Source organism: Lasioglossum baleicum, chromosome 3 (genome assembly GCF_051020765.1).
Source record: "Lasioglossum baleicum chromosome 3, iyLasBale1, whole genome shotgun sequence".
Taxonomy (NCBI): domain Eukaryota; kingdom Metazoa; phylum Arthropoda; class Insecta; order Hymenoptera; family Halictidae; genus Lasioglossum; species Lasioglossum baleicum.
In genome coordinates, this window is record NC_134931.1 from 1597514 (window position 1) to 1620185 (window position 22672).

Consider the following 22672-nt stretch of genomic DNA (forward strand, 5'->3'; position numbering starts at 1 on the left):
AAAAATTTTTTTTTGCTTTGGGTTAAGCCTTTTAAAATTTTGTTATTTTTGCGGTAGGACGCACCGTTCCCGAGATACAGCCATTTTCTATATGTTCTATCCTACGTACCTATTTCGTAATGTTTTTTTTCAATACCACCCCTTTAAGGTGTAAAATTTCAAACTTTGACAATTATTCCTTCGATGGTTTGTTATGGTAGACCTGTATGCCAAATTTCAAGCTTGTAGGTCAATGGGAAGTACCCAAAAGGTTTTGATGATCTGTCAGTCAGTCAGTCAGTCAGTCAGTCAGTGACAAATTTAACGATTTTTGAGGTCCTATATCTCGGAACCTACTAATGTTGGAAGATTAATGTTTTGTCAATATTGAGACATCATAGCATTTAACAACTGTACGAAATTACATCTCTCCATCTGCCTCCAGTGCCGAGTTATAAGCTTCTAAAAAACGGCTAAATTGTTTCGTGTAGAAGGTGGGAGATCAAGAACTTGGCTGGTGCACTACCGTGCACCTAGATATCAGTGTCAGTGGGTGAGTCAGATCTCGAATTAAACATAGAATACAATGCCAGCGCCGCCAAGCAGTGACCAGTGTACCGAGTACATATTGAGTACTGGTCTACGGTCTACAGTCTACGTCTACGGTCTTACAATTAGTGGGGGACGTAGGAGTTGGAGTGTGCGCATGGGTACACGCTACACATCGTATCACTGTGATTCCCCTCATCTGGTATACATATATAGCACTGCGTCGTATCGATTGATCGACAGTTGCCAGTCGCCGTCGCCGTCAGTGTGGTCTCTCTTTACAGGCGCTGTCCTTCTCTACATTCGGCTCGACCTTTGAAACTCAACAAAGTACCATATGCGATAGATGCGAAGAAATCCCTCGGAGGCCTTCGCATTTATAGAAAATTTACTGTACGTACACCCTTTAAAATTTAAACGTTAAACTGCAAATTAATATATAAACATAGTACACATTTCGCTTATTACATTAGTAAATGTATTGTTGTTTTACAGTCTTGACTACATTTCTTGTAATCACGCCAGCGCAATCGCTTAACATGGCTGCAGAAAGCACAAATATATGTAAAAATTTGTCTGCATCTTGCTCTGAATTTACAAAAGTTTTTCACAGGGTAAGTATGTAAGAATGATGTAAGTGTGCATGTTATATATGTTTTTATTGATTGCAAGTGTTATATATGTTTTTATTGATTGCGTTAATGTTTTGTTAATGTTTACGTTGTGATTTTGTTTAAAAATAAAAAGAGACAGTCCCCTGCGAGCGATCAACGAAATAACACGTCGTGTCGAATCTTTATGAATTCCGTATCGAGCCTGAATTCCGTGTCGAGCCTCCTTATAATTTTCAGAAGTGGGATTGAGACAGTCGTTTTGCAATTTCAATTTCAAGTCGGTTTTACGTGAAGTTACGTGACGGACATTTGTGTGTAATTTCATACCGTGTCGCTTTAAAATGAGTTGTTCTCTTACGGTACCGGAACTGAAAGAGAAGCTGAAAGCCAAGAATTTGCAATCGACTGGTACGAAGGCCGAACTGATAAAACGTTTATTGGGTGCTGGTGTCACAGTGGAAGAATTAGCTATGACAGATGATGGGTGTACGGAAGAACCGGTTGCGGGGACGAGCGACGAGACTCGCCATCGACCCGATACGAGAGGGCTGGTGGACGAGATAACTTTACGCGAATTAGACGTTCTAAGGAGAGAACGAGACGTTGTTGTACGAGAGAACGAACTGTTTAGAAGAGAATTGGCGTTGTTACGGGAGACGCCAAGATCAGAAGCAAGCGCATCTGGACGGACGAAAGTGAAGAAGTGGCAAGAGTTGAAAGAAATAGTGGGTGAATTTGGTGGGAATAGTAAGGACTTTGACCGGTGGGAGAAACAGGTGAGAGGACTCCTCTCGACGTACGAGTTGGACAACCACCAAGCAAAAGCTCTAGTGTGTAGCAGATTGACGGGTCGCGCATTGAAGTGGTATCATTCTAGAATGGACTGTGTGGAATTAGGCACCGATGAGCTTTTGAAAGAGTTGAAGAGGCTGTACGGGCAACGACTAGATCCTTTATGTTTGAGACGCGAGCTTGAAACGAGGAAATGGGCCGTGGAAGAATCTTTCGCCGATTACGTGCATGATAAGACAATCCTTGCAAACCGAGTGCCTGTTTCGGAAACAGAATTACTTAGCTACGTCGTTGACGGTATACCGAATAGGGAATTGCAAATACAAGCTAAGGTGCAGTGTTATAAGTCCGTGGATGAAATACTGACGGCTTTCACAAACGTCAAGTTGCCGGCGGGAAGACCGCGACTATCGGAAGGAGTTTTGCTGTCGGGTAAAGTCACACCGTTGGATGGATCCGGTAGACCACCCATACGCCACCAAACAACAGGCCCTTCAGTTGTCGGATCAGGAAGGCCATTGCCGAGGGAAGGACAAGGATCGGGAAGGCCATCGCCGAGGGAAGGACAAGGATCAGCGAGCACCGGGCGGAGATGTTTTAATTGCAACGAGCCGGGTCACTTCTCAGCTGATTGTACGAAGCCAGCAAGAGAAAGGGGTTCCTGTTTCACGTGCGGACAGATGGGTCATCGAGCAAATCAATGCAGCACACAGACAACGAGGGGCGAAGTCAACTACATTACCCGTGGGCGGAAAGAAGACGATGACTTTCGGCGTGCGGTAGAATTACAGATAAGTAGCGAGAGCGGTAGTTTCAGTACAAAAGTAAACGCACTAATTGATTCAGGGAGCCCGATTAGTTTTGTTAAAGAGGGTTACATTCCGAGAATGTGTTTTATGACCGATCGCGATTCAGATAGGTTTCATGGAATTAATGGTAGTGACTTGAACGTTTTAGGAAAGATGCGAGCTACGATTATTTATGACGCAGTAAAATATTATGTTACGTTGAGAATTGTACCGGATGAAACGATGAAAAACCCATTAGTTTTAGGACGCGACTTCATGAAAATTGCCAAGTTATCGTTGAGTAGAGAAGAAACGGTAGAATGCAACGATATAGCCGACATTATGAACATTGAGGTAGATCAGGTTAACGCGTGCATTAGTGCCGACGACATGCATTTCGACGAGAGCCTTTCGGCTGAGATTAAGACACGAGCACGCGAGTTGTTTAATAAGACGTACATTAACGCACAAAGACCTGCAGAGCCAAGCGTAGAAAATACGATGAAATTAACGCTTACGAACGACAAACCTTTTTCATTTTCACCTCGTAGATTATCGTATGATGAGAAAAATAAATTACGTTGTATCCTCGACGGATTATTAGAAAGAGGTATAATTAGGGAGAGCACATCCGAGTACGCATCTCCTATCGTTCTGACGAAGAAAAAGAACGGAGAAATTAGAATGTGCGTAGATTTCCGCACATTGAATAAAATCACGGTTCGCGATAACTTTCCTCTGCCATTGATCGAAGATCAATTAGATCTACTGGAGGGAAAAAAATATTTCACGACACTCGATTTAAAAGATGGATTTTTCCATGTTAAGATGGACGAAGCGTCGGTTAAATTTACATCGTTCGTAACGCCTTTCGGGCAATACGAATACACGAGGATGCCATTCGGGTTAAAAGGTGCGCCTCTTAAATTCCAACGCTACGTCACGGAAATCTTTAAAGAACTAATCAATGAGGGCGAAATATCTGTTTATTTGGATGATTTTCTTATCGCGACTGAGACGATAGAACATCATATGGAAGTCCTCGGAAAAGTATTTAAACTACTTACAGCGAATCTTTTGAATTTACGGTTAGATAAATGCAGATTTCTCCAAACAAAACTCGATTATTTGGGTTATACTGTAACGAACGAAGGAATTAGGCCGACGGAACAAGGACTCGAGGCGGTAAAGAAATTTCCTCTCCCGCGAAATGTTCGAGAGGTGCAGGGATTTTTAGGCCTCTGTTCATATTTTCGGAAATTTATTGAGGGTTTTTCTATCCTCGCGAAGCCTTTGTACGATTTGACGAGAAAGGATGCGAAGTTTCAGTTAGGCGAAAAAGAAAAACAAGCATTCGAGATGCTTAAGAATCGATTGTTAAACGCACCGATATTAAGTATTTATTCTCCGCGAGACGAGACTGAGTTGCATTGTGACGCGAGCGCGTCGGGGTTTGGTGCTATCCTGTTGCAAAGGAAAGCCGACAAGAAGCTGCATCCAGTATTTTACTTTTCTAAACGAACAACCGAGATTGAATCGCGCTATCATAGTTTCGAGTTAGAAACACTAGCAATCGTTTCTGCCCTCCGCCGTTTCCGAACATATTTACTAGGAATAAAATTTAAGATACTTACGGATTGTCAAGCTCTTAGTTTGACACTAAATAAAAAAGAGACCAATCCTCGAATTGCACGTTGGGTACTTGAAATGCAAAATTACGACTATGTGCTAGAGCATAGGGCTGGTTCGCGTATGCTCCACGTAGACTCGTTAAGTCGTCAGGTTCTCGTGATCGAAGACAATTCGTTCGATAGAAATTTAGCGCTATGCCAACATAATGATAAAGATATCGAGAAAATCCGTACAGAGTTAGAAACCACGGAAAGTAAATTGTACGAAATGAGGAACGGTCTAGTATATCGGAAGTATCAGGGTAAAATTTTGTTTTACGTGCCGAGCAATTTGGAATCGAGCGTTATGTATAAGTACCACAACGAGATGGGACACGTCGGAATTGAGAAAACTGCGCGGAACATTGCAGATACTTATTGGTTTCCGGATATGAGATCCAAGATCGAGAAACACATTCGTGGCTGTTTGAAATGTATTGCGTACACGCCAAACTACGGAAAATTGGAAGGTACCTTGCACTGTATACCGAAAGGGGATGCACCTTTTGATACGCTACACATTGATCATTTGGCTCCTGTTTCGAGATCGCACAAATCGCGTTACAATTATATATTTGTTGTAGTCGACGCGTTCACTAAGTATATTAAAATGTATCCAACTAAAACAACGAACACCGCCGATCTTATAAAGTGTTTAAAATCGTATTTCGAGCATTATAGTCGGCCACTGCGTATCGTTTCGGACCGAGGAAGTTGTTTTACGTCTCGTGAATTTGATGAGTTTACACAAGAGTATAATATACAACACGTTATGATAGCGACCGCTTCCCCTCAGGCGAACGGGCAGGTAGAAAGATATAATCGCACAATTTTGCCGATGATCGCTAAATTGATGAGTGAGCGTGGTGTGGTATGGCACAATGTGTTGCGAGAGGTTGAATTTGCGTGCAATAATACTTTTTGTAAGTCTACCAACAAGAGTCCGAGTATGTTACTGTTTGGGATGCAACAGCGTGGTGAGGTCATAGATGGGTTGCGTGATATGTTGGAAATCAGTGGTAAGATTAGTGTTTCCCGTGATTTAAACAGCCTCCGAAAAGAAGCTAGTGAACAGATTCGGAAGAATCAGGAGTCACAAAAACGCACTTTCGATAAAAGACATAAGGTTTCGAATAAATATAGGGTTGGAGATAAGGTGTTCATCAAGAATTACGATTGCACCCCAGGAGTGTCAACAAAAATGATTCCGCGGTTTAAAGGACCGTACGAGATCGATCGTGTATTGCGAAACGATTGATACGTAATCAAAGATGTAGAGGGGTTCCAGTTGTCGCAAATACCCTACCGTGGAACATGGGAAGCCGCCAACATGCGACCGTGGCGACCGTCACCGTAGATTTAAGTGTTTAATTTTATATTTTTAGTTTTGAGTGTTATGTTCATGTTTAGATTTGTTCTACTTTACACTGATTTCAAGACGCAGGATTTCGGTAAATCGAGACGATTTGTCGTCAGGACGGCCGAGAGTTGTAAGCTGTGAATCGACATATATTTGTCATCGGTATATATTTGTTGTTTATATTTCGGTAAATCGGGACGATTTGTCGTCAGGACGGCCGAATTGTAAGAATGATGTAAGTGTGCATGTTATATATGTTTTTATTGATTGCAAGTGTTATATATGTTTTTATTGATTGCAAGTGTTATATATGTTTTTATTGATTGCGTTAATGTTTTGTTAATGTTTACGTTGTGATTTTGTTTAAAAATAAAAAGAGACAGTCCCCTGCGAGCGATCAACGAAATAACACGTCGTGTCGAATCTTTATGAATTCCGTATCGAGCCTGAATTCCGTGTCGAGCCTCCTTATAGTATAAATGTATTTATACATATATATTTTGTACAACGCGTGTTATGCGTGTACTGAGAAACTTTTGTCTAAAACATTTTTTAATTACACTACCGGAAATGCCTAAAAAATGGTGACACCACTTAACGGATACACCTAATAGCAAAGGGCCTAGCCGATTAAGATGGTCAAAACTGCCCTTAGAGCTTTTTCAACGGCTATTGAACCATTCGAAAGCTTGCCAAGAAAAACCCCTCTGAGTAAAATTTCAGCCCTCTAGCTTGCCCGTGAGGGTAGTTACAGGGAAAAATAGATTTTGCGGTTTTCGGCGCATTTTCCGGTCTAAAATGCGTTCTAAAATTCTGAAAAAAATGTGACACATTCTGGATCCCAAGGCGCATTTTTGAGAATTTTTTCAGATTTTTTTGTTTCAAACTGTGGTCGTAAAAAATGAAAAACCTCAAAAAAATCGGAAAAATATTTTTTTCTCAAAAATATGAAAACATGCTATTTTGCTGTTTGGTTCCCTGATAAAGTACTATAACAGGCAATGTTGTCAATTTTTTTTAGATTTTTTGTTCGGCTGCATCATTGTCAAAAACAATAAAAACCGAATTTTTTCGACGTTTTTGCTGTGAGGAGGAAAGTTACACTTGTTGGCTTTACCGTGTGCGTATATTAAGTAATTTTTAGCGTTATTACACTGAAACAAGCAATTATTTTACCTAAAAAATGTGATTTGAGAGAAAGAAAAAATTGTATTCTGTGCGATATATACCAGAATGTTCGCAACGCTTACAACATCGCCGGTTGGCACCGCGGTTGAGGCGTCCGACTACGGAGCGGATACTCTGGGGTTCGAATCCTGTCGATAGTGGTTTTTTTTTCCATACGTCAAACTTTATTTTTTCAATTTCTTATTATGTATATGGTTTACTCATACGAGTTTAACAATGTTTTTTTAATGTTTTAAAAATATTTAAGTAACATTTTTAAGCAAAATACATACAAAAATAGTTTTGGATCATAAAAAGTATTATAAAACTCCAGCATAATGCATGTACCGTCGACGGTCAACTCCGGTCTCAGTGCCTATAAAAACCTGGAGTTGACCGTTTTCCCTGGCCTTCCATCCGAACGGGAAAGGACAATATGACAGTACATAGCAGGTACAGAGGTAGTTAATTTTTACCACGTTTATATTAGTTTATGATTCTGGTCGCGCAATAATCAGCTACGAAGAATACAATGACCGTCGTAAAAACTGGCCTGCAAGGAATCTTATCTTTTTGGGAGGGTGGTTATTATTTCCCTTACTAATAGCTGCGCGTATTTTCCGTACATCAAACTATATTTTTCCAATTTCTTATTATGTGGTTTATTCATGTGGGTTTAACAATATTTTTTTAATGTTTTAAAAATATTTAAGTAATATTTTTAAGTAAAATACATACAAAAATAGTTTTGGAGTATCTATTATTTCCTTGATTCTCTAATTGTATATGTTCATCATGGCGGTCCTGTTTAACATTTTTAACATTAAAAATCATGAATATAGTTTCTAGGCCTTTCGGAATTTGTAGAAACGGGTAAAATAGAAAGAAGTATATATAGCAGCTGTTCTTCCGAGTTGTCATTGTTAGCCAATTAGCTGCTGTTTTTACGTGACCTGTTAATTACAGAATTATTTATTTCTCATAAAAGTAAATATTTGTATGGAGTTGATTGAGACTTATCTTTTATAATTGTGGGCAGAATGCGGGATTTTATAGGCACTGAGAACAGAGTTGACCGTCGACGGTACATGCATTATGCTGGAGTTTTATAATACTTTTTATGATCCAAAACTATTTTTGTATGTATTTTGCTTAAAAATGTTACTTAAATATTTTTAAAACATTAAAAAAACATTGTTAAACTCGTATGAGTAAACCATATACATAATAAGAAATTGAAAAAATAAAGTTTGACGTATGGAAAAAAAACCACTATCGACAGGATTCGAACCCCAGAGTATCCGCTCCGTAGTCGGACGCCTTAACCGCGGTGCCAACCGGCGATGTTGTAAGCGTTGCGAACATTCTGGTATATATCGCACAGAATACAATTTTTTCTTTCTCTCAAATCACATTTTTTAGGTAAAATAATTGCTTGTTTCAGTGTAATAACGCTAAAAATTACTTAATATACGCACACGGTAAAGCCAACAAGTGTAACTTTCCTCCTCACAGCAAAAACGTCGAAAAAATTCGGTTTTTATTGTTTTTGACAATGATGCAGCCGAACAAAAAATCTAAAAAAAATTGACAACATTGCCTGTTATAGTACTTTATCAGGGAACCAAACAGCAAAATAGCATGTTTTCATATTTTTGAGAAAAAAATATTTTTCCGATTTTTTTGAGGTTTTTCATTTTTTACGACCACAGTTTGAAACAAAAAAATCTGAAAAAATTCTCAAAAATGCGCCTTGGGATCCAGAATGTGTCACATTTTTTTCAGAATTTTAGAACGCATTTTAGACCGGAAAATGCGCCGAAAACCGCAAAATCTATTTTTCCCTGTAACTACCCTCACGGGCAAGCTAGAGGGCTGAAATTTTACTCAGAGGGGTTTTTCTTGGCAAGCTTTCGAATGGTTCAATAGCCGTTGAAAAAGCTCTAAGGGCAGTTTTGACCATCTTAATCGGCTAGGCCCTTTTATTTCGAATAACGAATAAATCCCAGGGTTTATTCGAGAATAACGAATAACGATTTTATTCGCTGAGAAATTATTCGTAGCTTACGAATAACGCTTTATTCGTTATTCACGAATAAATCTCGGGACTTTTATTCGTTAAGGTCTTTGCACACTATACCGTCACGGCAGGTAACGGCAACGGACCGCTAGGCCGTTTTGGGTCTCTCCTCTGTATTTCAATGGGGATGCGGACAATAGGCCGTATCGGCGCAGCAGGTAGACGGGATAGAGCGGCAACGTATCGGGACGGGAAAAAAGTGCGCACACGATATCGGCCAGCGCCGACATTTCACTTTCTTCTATATAGTTTCCATGGAGGTGCGCGCACTAGACTGGCACCGTTCAGCACCGACACGACGCGCAACGTCTTGGCAAAAGGGACATTCTCGGCGAGAATGTTTTGCCGGCCGCTCGATGTGGTGTTCGAACGGAAAACGACTAAACGAATAAAATGAAGATCGCAAACAATAGAATTGGTTCGTTGATTTCGTATATTTGTCAATTCATGACAATTTTAGTTATACTATAGTTAGTTATTTAAAGTTTTAAATATTTATAAAAGAAATTTTACTCGCATAACATAAAAATACTGCCAATTTTGCGATGATTGTTATCTAGACGCCATAAACAATAGTCTCTTTTTAATTTGATAAAATAATCATTTATAAAAAGTTCATATTTTATCACAAGGAATGCAGTAATCGTTGGATTTCACAAAAGTTATTCGGGAAATCTAGTTAATTGAAAATATTAAATTTGCATTTATCAATGATAGACATTATCATTGACTGATAAATATCCATTATAACGGACAACAATTCTTTTTGGTCATATGGAACCGCTATCGATGATGGAAATAATTTTTGTCTATTACTATTAGGAATCATTGTCGAGGACAGAAATTTTATTGGGCTACTAATTACACTAGTTTACAAAATGAAATTGATTTCATGTACATTTAGGAGAGTACACGGTGGGAGATTTCACCAATAAATTAAGACCATTGAGCGATGCTATCAAGGGTTTTACATATCGTTCCTCGCGAGAGAAACGGATCCCAAAACCAACCGAAGACAGAGCAAGAGCCAAAACTATTACTAAAATATTCTAAAGGATAAAGAGAGTTGGGTTCTTTCGTATGTTTTTTGCAATCAAAAATGTGTTGTTTTATTCAAAACGAAATAAGTTTTCGCTGTAGCAGTGGCATCAACGTGAGAACAAAAGAAACCATTGCCGGCATGGCCACTTGTCGAAAAATGAATATATTCAGAAAATGTGGGATTTGGATTTATTCACTCAATCGCTAATAACTGTATCATTTTTCGGCCGATTTACTTCTGGTTGGTGTTATTTTTTGCTTTACGTATATGTATAAAGAGAAAGCGGACGTTTTTGTCGGTTTCTATTGCCACAGAATAAGCTTAAAAATTTAATTTTTTTAAAAATCTGGACTATTTTCATCAATATCTTTTGAACCGCTTAACCAATTAAAGATGCCACTATACATATTTACTCATCATTTCAATGTCTTTCATTTGGTACCAAGAACGACCAAATCGGACACATCTAGCTCCAGGTATGGTTTTTAAAGTGAAAAGGGGTGAACAAATTGAAAAAATCAAAATATCTTAAAAGCTGTTCCGTAAAAAGAATGTTCACCTTTATTTTCGAATTCAGCAGGAGAAAATCCATAGGAAAAGTTACCTCTCATCAAATGTACATAAAATCAATTTCATTTTGTAAACTAGTGTTATGCGAGAGTCAGAATAGATCCAAGTCAAGATCCTGTTTGTGGATATATCCGAAATGGCACATTGATATGGAAAAGAAAAGAAACGACTCGCGCGAGCTTCGAAAATTTTCTTTTCATCCCTCTAATAAAATCGTAGTCGTTACAGTAAAATAAGAAGCGATTGTGTAGGCAGTGCCAATGCTCGCCACTTGAAAGTAACTGCGCCCAAACCCCGGTAATCCGCAATAACCAAATCACTACAGCGTGTCTTTACAATACAGTCATAGAGCAATAACTGGTGAACTGGTGCCCTACCGTCGAACCTACAGAGGTGTCTTGGCAAAATATCTTCGCTCGACACGAGTTGCCGCCAGCGCAGTGGTGTTCGCCACTAGAACGGTCTGGATTAGGTCGTTCGACGGGTTACGGCCAGTTACGGCGCGGCGAACGCCCGCGCTAGTGATGAGCGCCACTGAAAGTGTCGTTGCGCTGCCGGTCCGTCAGTAATGTACGGCAAAGACCACAACCGCGGTGCCTTTTTGACCGCTATTCCGTTATTCTAAATGACGGCAGCGAATAAGAATAAAGGCCGAGATTAAGAGCAGCCGTCGGCGCGATGTCATTCGATACCTTTATTCGCTCGCTGGCTTATTCGAATAATTTTTATTCGCTGGCTTATTCGAATACATTTTTATTCGCTGGCTTATTCCAATAAATTTTTATTCGTTGGGTTTTTACGACTAAATTTTTATTCGCTGGGTTATTCGAACTTCTCTACGAATAAAATTTTATTACATATATATGTAACATTGTGTTGCGAATCTTTATTAAAGATGTTATATTTTTCTATAAAATTATCCCATGTTTAAACTTAACATTACTAATACCCTGTGTGCAAAGAATGAACGAAAACAAAGTTATTTACTTGATTTTAGGAATTATCTCTTACCAGCGAAGCAAATGTTGTTAGTTCCCCGTTAAGTGTGCATATGATCTTATCTTTACTTTCTTGCGGTGCAAAAAATGAAACGTTAAGGGAATTGACAACTGGTCTCTACCATCAGGACAAGAATTCTGTAGAAAAAGGATATACTGCTTTGATGAATGCATTAAATGTAAGAAAGTTACTGTACTTGATTGAAAAGAAAATTAGATAGTTCTAATCATTGATTTGTACATTTACAAGGCTCTGAACTATACTAAATTACATATTGCTAATGCAATGTACATTCAAGAAGGATTTGAGTTGCTAACAGACTTTGTGACATCAGGAACAAGTACTTACAAATCTGTTATTTCAAAATTAGATTTTGAACATAAGAAAGAGGCAGCGGAAGAAATCAACGCATGGGTTAAACAAGCAACAAAAGATAAAATTTCTGACCTCGTGTCTTCAGGTAAATTATTCCAATATAGAAAGTAATGAAAAATAATAATAATAATATTGTTTGTAGATGATTTCGACCAAGACATGAAATTGGTATTAGTAAATGCAATCTATTTCAATGGTGCGTGGTTGGATAAATTTGACAAGAAACGTACCCAGAATAAAGTATTTCATGTGACAAAAAGTAAAGAGAAAATGGTAGCAACAATGTTCAATAAGTGTGAATATAATTATGGTGAAATACCAACATTGGATGCAAAATTTATTGAAATTCCATATTTGGTATGTTCAAATACACAAATGTTTTGGATCGAAAATTGATAAACTATTTTGCAGAACGAGGATATCGTTATGACCATAGTGTTGCCAAATGAAGTGGATGGACTTTCAAAGTTACAAGACAGTTTTTCGTGGGAAGTTCTTGCAAATGCATATAGAATATATGATAAGATTGAATTGTATCTTCCAAAATTTAAAATAGAGTTTATGGTGGATTTAGAAGATATCTTACGCAAAGTATTAACAATATATTTCTCGCATAGGATCATAGAGAGTTCTGTGTTTTAATTAATTTTGAAAATTTTAGCTCGGTTTAAATAATATGTTCGAAGATAATGCTGATTTTGGGTATATTTCAAACGAACCATTAAAAGTTGGTAAATGCATACATAAAGCTATGATAGAAGTAAACGAAGAGGGTACCGAAGCTGCAGCTGCAAGTAAATATATTGAATTCTGATGGAATTAAATAAGTTCGATAAGTGTTTAACAGCTGAATTATTTTAGCTTTCCTGAAACTAGTGCCGCGTTCAGCACGGCTAGGTATTCCAGAACAGTTTGTGGTAGATCGACCATTCATGTTTATAATTGAACATAAACCATACAACATACCTCTCTTTATTGGAAATGTAAAAGACATAGAATCTATAGCCGAAAAAGATGAACTATAATGTCTACGAACAATATCGATATGTAATTATAAACTGAACCAGCATTTTTATGCGAACATACACTTTATTGTATAATGCATGTATTACATAAGGAAATAAACCAATATCAAATATGATTAGAACTGTTATAAGTTGTATCTGTACATGTGTTTTATCACCTGACCTATTTTATAGACTACAGAATATAGATTCGCATAAAAAATTTACTTATAAATACGAAATAATACTTGAATTTATAGCTAGTTAAGTTATAGATTTTAATAATTGCTGAAATTTGTACCATTTTAATCATCATATTTTTTAATCCTCTGGGTAAATTCATTTTTCTTACCGCTTGTTTTTAAACCTAGGGTTTTTGACATGATTTTCAACTCTGGTATAGTAATGTTCTCTATCTGTTGAAAAAAATACGTCAAAGCGGATTTATACATCATCGCTAAGAGTTGTTTGGACTTTTAAATATTGAACCATACGTAAATATAAACCTTTACAAATTTTTGAAGAAAATTGCAGGTTGTTGTCATTGCAGAGGAAATACTTCTTTTTTTCCCGCGTCAACCGATTTCGACGAAACTTTTATTTTTTAGATTTTCAATATTAGGTCCACATGAAAAAGTTACAAAATGCAACTTTTAGTATTTTCTCTAGAATTCTGAGCAATTGCAATTTTCGAAAAAATATCTCTTCACATCATGTAGTGAACTATTTAATTGCTCTAGCTTCCCAAAAAAGTTCAAATCGTACTTTAGTCGAATATTAAGAAGGTTATCATTTTCTTTAGAATGTCCGAATATTAATGGGAGTCACTGTAAGTACTATTTGTTACTGTACCTCTTCTTTTTCGACAAGCTTTCGAATTGATTGTTCATCTGCTTATGTATTCTGCTCCACGACTTCCTTTTTACTTCTCTTTTTTGGTGGAGGTGAAGAACAGTGAAGAATCACTTGTACTCGCTGGCAGTCAGAATCTAACAGTTAGATTGGGCGGGCTGCGGACTGCGCGCGCATACCAGCGCATACGCAACTATTCTAGCGTCAGTGAAGTACAAAGTTGGGGTACCTTGGTCACCCCGCATTTCACAAAAAATTTGTTATGATTTGATTTTAAAATATGAGTGTATAACATGTGTGTGTTGTATTAAAATTTAATATGTAAATATGTACATATAATATTGTAATATATAAGCTTCTGAACTCTTCCGGTACTTTCTTTTCCTCCACAAACTTATATATTTAGGACATTTAGGACCAAGAGGAAATTTCCTCTCTGATAGGACGTCCTGACGAAATTCGCGCATGCGCGAAAAAAGCGCACAACATCTTATCTTGCAGTGCTTTGACGCCTGACCTTTTTCTGCGCTTTTGATTTTTTCAGAAACCAAGTCCACCGACGAGATACTGTTAAAGACTGCCAGCCTTACGGGAGTTGGCGGGATTCGAATTTTTCGGTGTTCTCTTACGCCCTCTAGGATATATTCTGACTGGAGTGAGAAACAGGAGGCCAACGACGGCATTTCGTCGGTGCAGAAGACACTGTATTGGTATCGTGTTAGCAACGCGCCCGCGCGCTACACTCACCAGCGTACCTTTACTATATCCGTGTGCGCTGCTTGTGCGAGCCACAATCTATTTTTAGAACTTGCCATGTTGCCATGCTTTACGGCTTACGGAAACGAAACTGAAATTCGACTGTCGAGCCGTCGAGCGTATGAATCGCAATCTGGAGCTAGCCTTCGGGTCCCCGTGCAGCGAGGATTTTTTTTTTATTTTTATTTTTCATTACTTTTTTAATTACATTTTTTAACCTTCCAAAAAATTAAAAATGTTAAAACTATGTTCAAAATATGTATTCATTTTAAATAGAAACGTTTTGTTACTGTCATAATTGCATTAATAAAAATTGGTATATGATCGAGAACAGGTTGATGGTATTTATTTGGACTGATTGGAGAATACGAAAATGCAGGAAGTATTTTTTAGTTTATGAAACAATTTGTAGATTTATTAGTTGTCAAACAAATAATAAAATAAATTGTATAATATATATAAATTGATTTTATACTAGCATACACAAGTTTATTTGATCTTCTGTCTTCCTATAATAAAAAAACACAGTCATAACTATAATTATAATAGAATTTCATAAAATATTGAGGTTATTGCAAACTCATCTTTTTTTGCGATGATGCTCTAATTTTATTGCTTCTCTCGAATGTCCATTTCCTTCCGAGACAGTGCGTTTCTAAGTGTAAATAAAAAATGTTGATATAAAATGTATCATAATTAAACTACAATTATTCTAATAACGTAGAATGTAGTACATATTAAGTTTTAATTACCAGGATTTTCTTCTTCGACGTTAAGCACCCTTTACTGCTTTTCGTAATTTACGTATATGGACATTAGGGTGGACCTTATTTTTCGACCATGAAATTTTTTTGTCCCGTAAACCAGAATTGTAACAAATGTTGAGAAAATGATCTGGAAAAATTTTGGGGCCGAATGGATCATGGGAAAATGAGGCGCAGCAAATTTGAAAATTTTGAATTTTTTAAATCTTTACATACATAGACGTTATGATATATCGTTGAATTTGTCTTTTTTCTCTTTAAGAATCCGTATGTAGCATAAACAGTTGTTGATGGAAAAAACATCCGTGACTTTGAAAACTTGAAATAATTACTTTGAAAAAAAATTTTTTCTCTGATACTATATCCACCTCCTTATATACTACAACTTTTATTTGAAGAGTTTTTTTATATATACATAACTGACAGAGATATTAAGGGGCGTAATTTGCATTATTGGGAAGCATACAACTGCGCATATAGCTATTTTCATAGCTACATGCTGCCGAATAATGAAAATTACGCCTCGTAATCGAAAAAATAGGACTTTTGAGGCAGATAGCGCCCTAGATCGATGTTTTATCTAGCGTTTTTGACTAGTGAAAAACCCCGTGTTTATATTATCGAGAAATGAGTAAATGAATATCTTGCAATCCTGGAAGTCTCTCTACTACCTTAACTAAATTCATTAATACGCTCCAATCTACAAAAGAAAAACAGTTAAAATATCGGAAAAAGAAGTTATTATGAATAATAAGTAGACTGACTGAAACATAGACTGAAGGTGGTCAATGATACCGCTGAACGGGGCGTTAAACTAATGGAGGATCATATTAAAATTTTATATAGAAACAAAGTGGAGAAATAATATATACTATACAAACTGTGATGGAATATCGACAGCAGTATCCTGACGCCACAAAACAGATTTGTCAAAGGATTTTTAAATATTTTTTAATATAGAGAGAGAAACACCTGATCAATCCCTACATGCGATTAATTGCATTTTTAAGAGGCATTGAAGACAGCTTATTAACTGAGAGTTATTAAAGTTTTCATTTTCCTCAGAGTCAGTAAGTTCTTTATTTTTCTCGGAGTCATTAAGTTTTCCATTTTTCTTGGAGTTATTCAATTTTTCATTTTCCTCAGTGTCGTCAAGTTTTTTCATATAGTCCAGTCGGCAGGTCGAAAAAAGGCGTCTACCTGGAAAGTATTCCGAACTTAATGAAATTTTGACACGTCATTTAGGGGTACTCTGGGGTGTCGAATCTCACTTTTCGACCTCGAGGACCCTGTGCTAACTTGGGGAGGGGGAAAAACCAGTACTTTTATTACCTTGTTTTGGTTTTTCGCCTATCGGGCTCGAGTCGGGTACGCGATACATCAGACACATCGGGAAGCTTATGACTAGACTGCGGATTTTATGCATGTATGACAAAAATGTACACGTTCAATTTAAAGCAGTGGACATGTTAAAAATATTTAAGGACATCAATGTATTAGTTTCAGCTTAATAGGATAATTAAAAGAAGAATACAATTTATATTTGGCTCATGTGCCGTGCAATCAATGCAAACATTTTTTAGTTTGCATAAAGATCCGCAGTGTACTCATGACTCACCTTTGTCGGGCGGCTTCTAAAACAATAGAACAAGATCGCGCGAACGAGTTATCGCGATACCCGAGAATCAACTGTGCGTTCTTATGAAATAGATAATAATAATAATGGTACGTATTTCTTTCATAACTTGTCCATAATGTGATTTTTATATAAGTACATTAGGTATATTCGGCAGACATGTGCATGATCGTTATTTGTATTAAAATTTGAAATAATGCACGTTTCACGTGAAAAAATTATAAGAAAATATTTATAACGTGGTATGTAATAAGTTATGATAACTTTTCAGTGGGTGATGTTTTTATTAACTGTTAAGTAACCTACTTAACTATCATTAATCTTACACAAATTCTTAAAAGATAATATATAGTATACAATATAAAATAAAATAGAAATTAACTTAAAATAAAATCATATAAAATAAAAAACTAGAGGGTTATTGTTGCTCGCTCGCTTCGCTCGCTCGCGAGTAGGGTTGTTTTTGCTCGCTCGCTTTGCTCGCTCGCGGATAGGACTGCTCTTGCGAAAGGGTTAGTGGTACGCATGGCTAGTAGTACCTATAGCTATTAATGTTTTTTTTTTATTTGGTGTGTGACTCTCCACGAGCCACACAAAGAACTTCCCGATTCGTTAGTTGCAGTATATTATTATCATTATTAAGTGTACGTTTTAAGAAGATTATACGTTTTCAGGGAAATTCAATAGTTTTCTACTTATCAAAATGTTTGCTACATATATGGCGTCACATTAAACCAACATCGTATGCTCGTTGCTCGCTTGGTTCCTTGTTATAGCATACTAATGTTGCAAAATAAATTGTCTTAATTAGTTTTTCGTAAACGATACAACTCCTCATTATCCGGGTTTGCAGTAGTGATCTTGGTTTTCTTCGATACTGTTAATTTAAATTGTCCCAAAATATATAAACTGCGCTCAATTTTGAAACTCTGCTCAGTGCTACATACAATATTTGTAAAGTTCGCCTTTCTGATTTTTTAAAATCCAAACATACTTTCTCGTATGTTTGTCCCTGACTTTTATGAATCGTAATCGCTTCAGCAGGAACCACTGGAAATTGACTACGTGTGATTTGATATTTTTCCTCACTCGACATATTTACTTGATTCGATATTTTTATTATTGGTGTAAAATTTTGATCAATATTTGTGCATTTTTCATATAATCACGATAACGAGTTCTTACTTTCACTCCTACTCTGGCCAATTGAAAATCTAACCACAATATAGACGGAATTTTAGTATTTTCTTGAAAAGTAATAAATTTTAATATTCCGCATGTGTGCTCCATTAATCAATCCGTTTTCAACATCAATGTTATTAATAATTATCATATAGTTTATATTAATTTTCAATTTAATCTCAATTAATAATTCGTTTTGAACTGATTGTTTTTTTAAAGATTGTAATATAAATTTTTTTTTGTACTTTCATCGATATTCTTTGAAAATGTATTCTCGCGAGTAGAGATGATTAACTCACTCTTGCATTGGGATAATTTTCGATTATTGTAAGCGGAAACATCATCGTAAGGTACAAAAAAAAATTTAAAAAAAATTTTTTTTTTTAAATTTTAAAGAAATCGAAAAAAATTTTTTTGTGTAATTACGTTTGTTTCTTCGGTGGAAACTTTCCGTTCTCTCGTATAAATTGCATTGTTGAATGAACTTCTTTCGAAAAAACTAAAAAAACTACTTGACCAAAATGGACCAAAATCTAATCAGCTCTAAGTTACAGCGGGGCATATCGATTGCATCATTCATCATCCTGATCGCGTTGTTACTTTTTCTGAAAACGTTAACGAAAAATTTGATTACATAGAAACGGCCATACGCGCGCACACACACACACACACACACATATACGAACATTTTGCTGAAAATAGTCTAAAATGACTGCAATGACCATGAAACGTGAAGATCTGCTAAAAAATCGATTTTCGATTTTCGGGGTCATTACAATAACTTCCCTATAAAATCGGGAAGTTAATTATATAGAGCCTATAGATAATACAGAATAAAATATAAACACGAAATATAATACGTATAATGTTTATATTTATATTTCGGTTTTAATTATTGCCATACTTTACCATATTGTAATCTTCTAGGTGTATTGTATAACTTCCGTAAGGATATTTTAATGATATTATCGATACATATCTAAGTTCATTCGGAGAAAATTCGTTAAAAAGCTAGAAATATTGTCTTTTAAGTTTTTCACATGAAACGTGCATTATTCAAGCTTTAATACAAATAAAGAGCAGGCACGCGTTTGGCGAATATACCTAATGTAGTTATAAAAAAACCAAGTATATTAAAAATCACGTTATAAGTAAAGAAAGAAAACCATTATTACCATTATCTATGTCATAAGAACGCAGAGTATTTGAATCTCGGATAACGCAATAACTCGTCCGCCCGAACTTGTTCGATTCTTTTCGTACCCGCCCGACGAATTCGAAGTCGAATCGAAGGGCCGCCGCCGGACTTTCTGCGACCCGACCCGACTCGAACCCGAACATCGAGCGGCCCGCACATCCCTAAATTATTTATAATTATAAATATATTATATTAAATGACCTATATTATAATAACCTATATTAGGTAATTATTATCACACTTTAAATAAGTAAATATGGCTCAAATTATGCCGTATTTAGGCTCATTTTAATTAGAAGGATCTCACAAATACGTTGGTAATTCCGTAAAAAAGATTGAAAAATAAAAAACTTTCCTATGTGCATTGATGTAATCGGTACGGAGCCTTTTGAACTGTGTCGGCTGCCTCGTACCTCAGTCCCTCTTTGTCGTTTACGAGCTGTCGTAAAAAAAGTTCTGGTACATATGTTGATAGTCTAAAAATATGATCAATGCTATTTTTCAATTTCTCTAAAAAACCTGCATTTGTCGAATTTTTGCGTGTTTTTCACTTTATGTAATTAACATTTTGAACCAAAAAATCGGGAAAAAATCTCAAATATCAATTTCAATTAAATGCAATTATATGATTAAATTAATGCAAGTAAATGGGGAAAATGGACCGAAAATTGAATGGCACAACGGCTGTTTAAATAATTCGAAGGACTACCTCGTCCGGCTGGGCCCTTCATTCCAAATTGTAATATTCCAATATTCCAATATCATTTTAAATACATATATTCAAGTACTATTTAAAACTATTAATGAGTTTTAACAACAAAATATTTTAAATAGAAAACTAAATTTTGACATATAAGATAAGATTATAGCAAGCTTGCTATAAATGTCGAAAACTCGAGTCTGGCCAGATATGAGACTTTCAATTTTCAGGAAACACTATTCTATGATGACGAACGGAGAAAAGGGAAGTGAAGCTCGAGGGCTTCGGTCGCCGTGGAATGGAGTGAAACATTGTAACATGATACGGGTCGGGTGGGGTATATCGGTGTGAGACTACTAATCAAACAACAAAGCTTAATTATTTATCCTTACTTTTTTATAGGATTTTCCTTAACATATTTGGTGAATTTTGTTTCTTTTTATGAAAATGATACCAAAATTATACAATTCCGATGATATTTGCTTATGCGATGAGCGACGCAAGTTTCGGACACAATGAAGGACAGCGTCGGGAAAAAAATAGACGCGGAAAGTCCTTATTCTTTTAAGATTTCGACTTCGACTTCGTCTGCTAGCTCTTCGCCTCGTCGCACAATGTACTCATAAATGAATCATGTTTCAGGAAGTGGTTCAGTTCAGAATGAAATAAAATAATGTTACACGCACTTTTTAAATAGCGTCATGGTGCAAGAAATATTCGTATAGAGTCAAATAGAATTATTTTTTTAGATATCTTCGTACGAAATACTGCCTTTAAATAACATTGTATGGATAGGAGCCGTCGAAAATTAGTTTAATTAGTTAATACTTTTATCTTGTTACTACCTCTACTTTAATAATTGCAGTCAATAATGCTGTCGAGCATTACAAGTATGGGATAAATAAGTAAAAAAATTAATTTTCTGTTTCCTACTAAGGATCTTAATAAGAACGATTGAATTTTGTCATTACACAACATAACAAAATATTTTTTAAGAATCATTATTTTATATATGTATAACGCAATAATGTTCAAATTACTTTTAAATTCCAATACATTTGTAGAATATTACGTAGTAATTACTTCCATTTTTCCTACATCTATAAACTATCGATTATATTGTAAACAATTATTACAATGGTGATAATAAGGAAAATAAGAATGCAATAAGAGAATTATATATAGTATTATAAGGCAATTACAGAATAGGTAATGTCAGCATTCTACTATATCATTCTTCTTCAACTTGACGAAAATCTCGTCGATTGTGGAACTTTTACCGCTGTGGTATATCAGATCACTGTAACTTTCCCGTTATCCCCGCGCCCACTCGCGCCCACTTACCGGTCCCGCGGAATAACACAGGGGCTGGCAGTCTTTAACAGTATCTCGTCGGTGCCAAGTCGATCGGAAACTAACCTGTCCGTCGTCAGCATGGACTACAACCCAGTTGTCTACATTAGCAGAGACTAGAACCCATTGGCTTCAATGATGTATAATGTATGAGATTATGGAGATGTTTCTACAACAGACGACGTATAGGACACAAACAAGATTAGTACCGCCATTATATCATTGTATCATATCATTTTATGTATGAATCTACAATGAATAGATAAAGACAATGTTATAAATAAGCGTGTCTATGTATATATTTATTGAACCATCACTTTTTTCCGAACGTCCGGCTTGTCATTCAATTGTACTATTGGATTTCGCGTGCCACCTCCTCCGCTATATGTTCTCCTAATACACAACTCAATTTTTGCGGTTTTCGGAACTTTTCCAAGAATTTCGACCGTCTCACTTGTCGTTGAGTTGTACTACTGAATTTCGTGCCACCTCCTTCTATATCATGTTCTCCTAATACAAACTCAGTTTTCGGGATTTCCAAAAATTTTCGCAAATTTTCGGCCGTCTGACTCGTCGTTGAGTTGCACTACTGAATTTCGTGCCACCTTCTTCGATATCATGTTCTCCTAATACAAAGTTCAATTTTTCGAAAACCTCTGAAATTGAGTTTTGTATTAGGAGAACATGATGTCGAAGGAGGTGGCACGAAAGTCAGTAGTGCAACTCAACGACAAGTGAGACGGCCGAAAATTGGCGAAAATCTCGAAAACTGAGTTTTGTATTAGGAGAACATAATATCGAAGGTGGTGGCACGAAATTCAGTAGTACAACTCAACCACAAGCCAGACGCTGGAATTTTTTTTGTTTTTCAAAGTTTACGACAAGTGGGACGTTCGAAAAAAATGGTGGTTCAATAAATATAATACGCAGATATTCTTTTTAATACGTAGTCTTTATTTATTCATTGTAAATTCATGTACATATAAAGTGTTTTGTATATTGTACATATGCATAACAGGTATATTACATGCTAAACATTTATAAGGCGAATGTTGACTAGCACCAGGGCCCGCTCTAGGGGGGGGGGGGGGGACAACCCGGGCATCTGCCCGGGGCGCAAAAATTTAGGGGCGCCATTTTGGCTTTGGCTGTAAGTGTGGGAAAAATAATGATGTTTTAAATATTCAATTAATAGAAAAAAAGGTCATTTTGTTCAGCGCGGTGCTTAGTGCTTAAAAAGGG

General features: G+C 36.4%; 1 protein-coding gene and 1 long non-coding RNA gene across 2 annotated transcripts; one reads left to right on the forward strand and one right to left on the reverse strand.

Annotated features, from left to right (window-relative positions):
• The first annotated feature begins 753 nt into the window (after positions 1-753).
• LOC143207124 (alaserpin-like) lies at positions 754-13141 on the forward strand. The gene is made up of 8 exons (XM_076420232.1): positions 754-921; positions 1024-1142; positions 11609-11788; positions 11860-12070; positions 12128-12342; positions 12397-12576; positions 12647-12779; positions 12847-13141. The coding sequence occupies exons 2-8, from the start codon at positions 1068-1070 to the stop codon at positions 13008-13010; spliced, it is 1158 nt and encodes a 385-aa protein (XP_076276347.1). The 5' UTR covers positions 754-921; positions 1024-1067; the 3' UTR covers positions 13011-13141.
• On the reverse strand, positions 10765-22071 carry LOC143207129 (uncharacterized). The gene is made up of 2 exons (XR_013008621.1): positions 15350-22071; positions 10765-15252 (listed from the first exon to the last, which is right to left on the reverse strand). It is a non-coding gene; the product is annotated as an uncharacterized LOC143207129 (long non-coding RNA).
• Between the last annotated feature and the right edge of the window lie 601 nt (positions 22072-22672).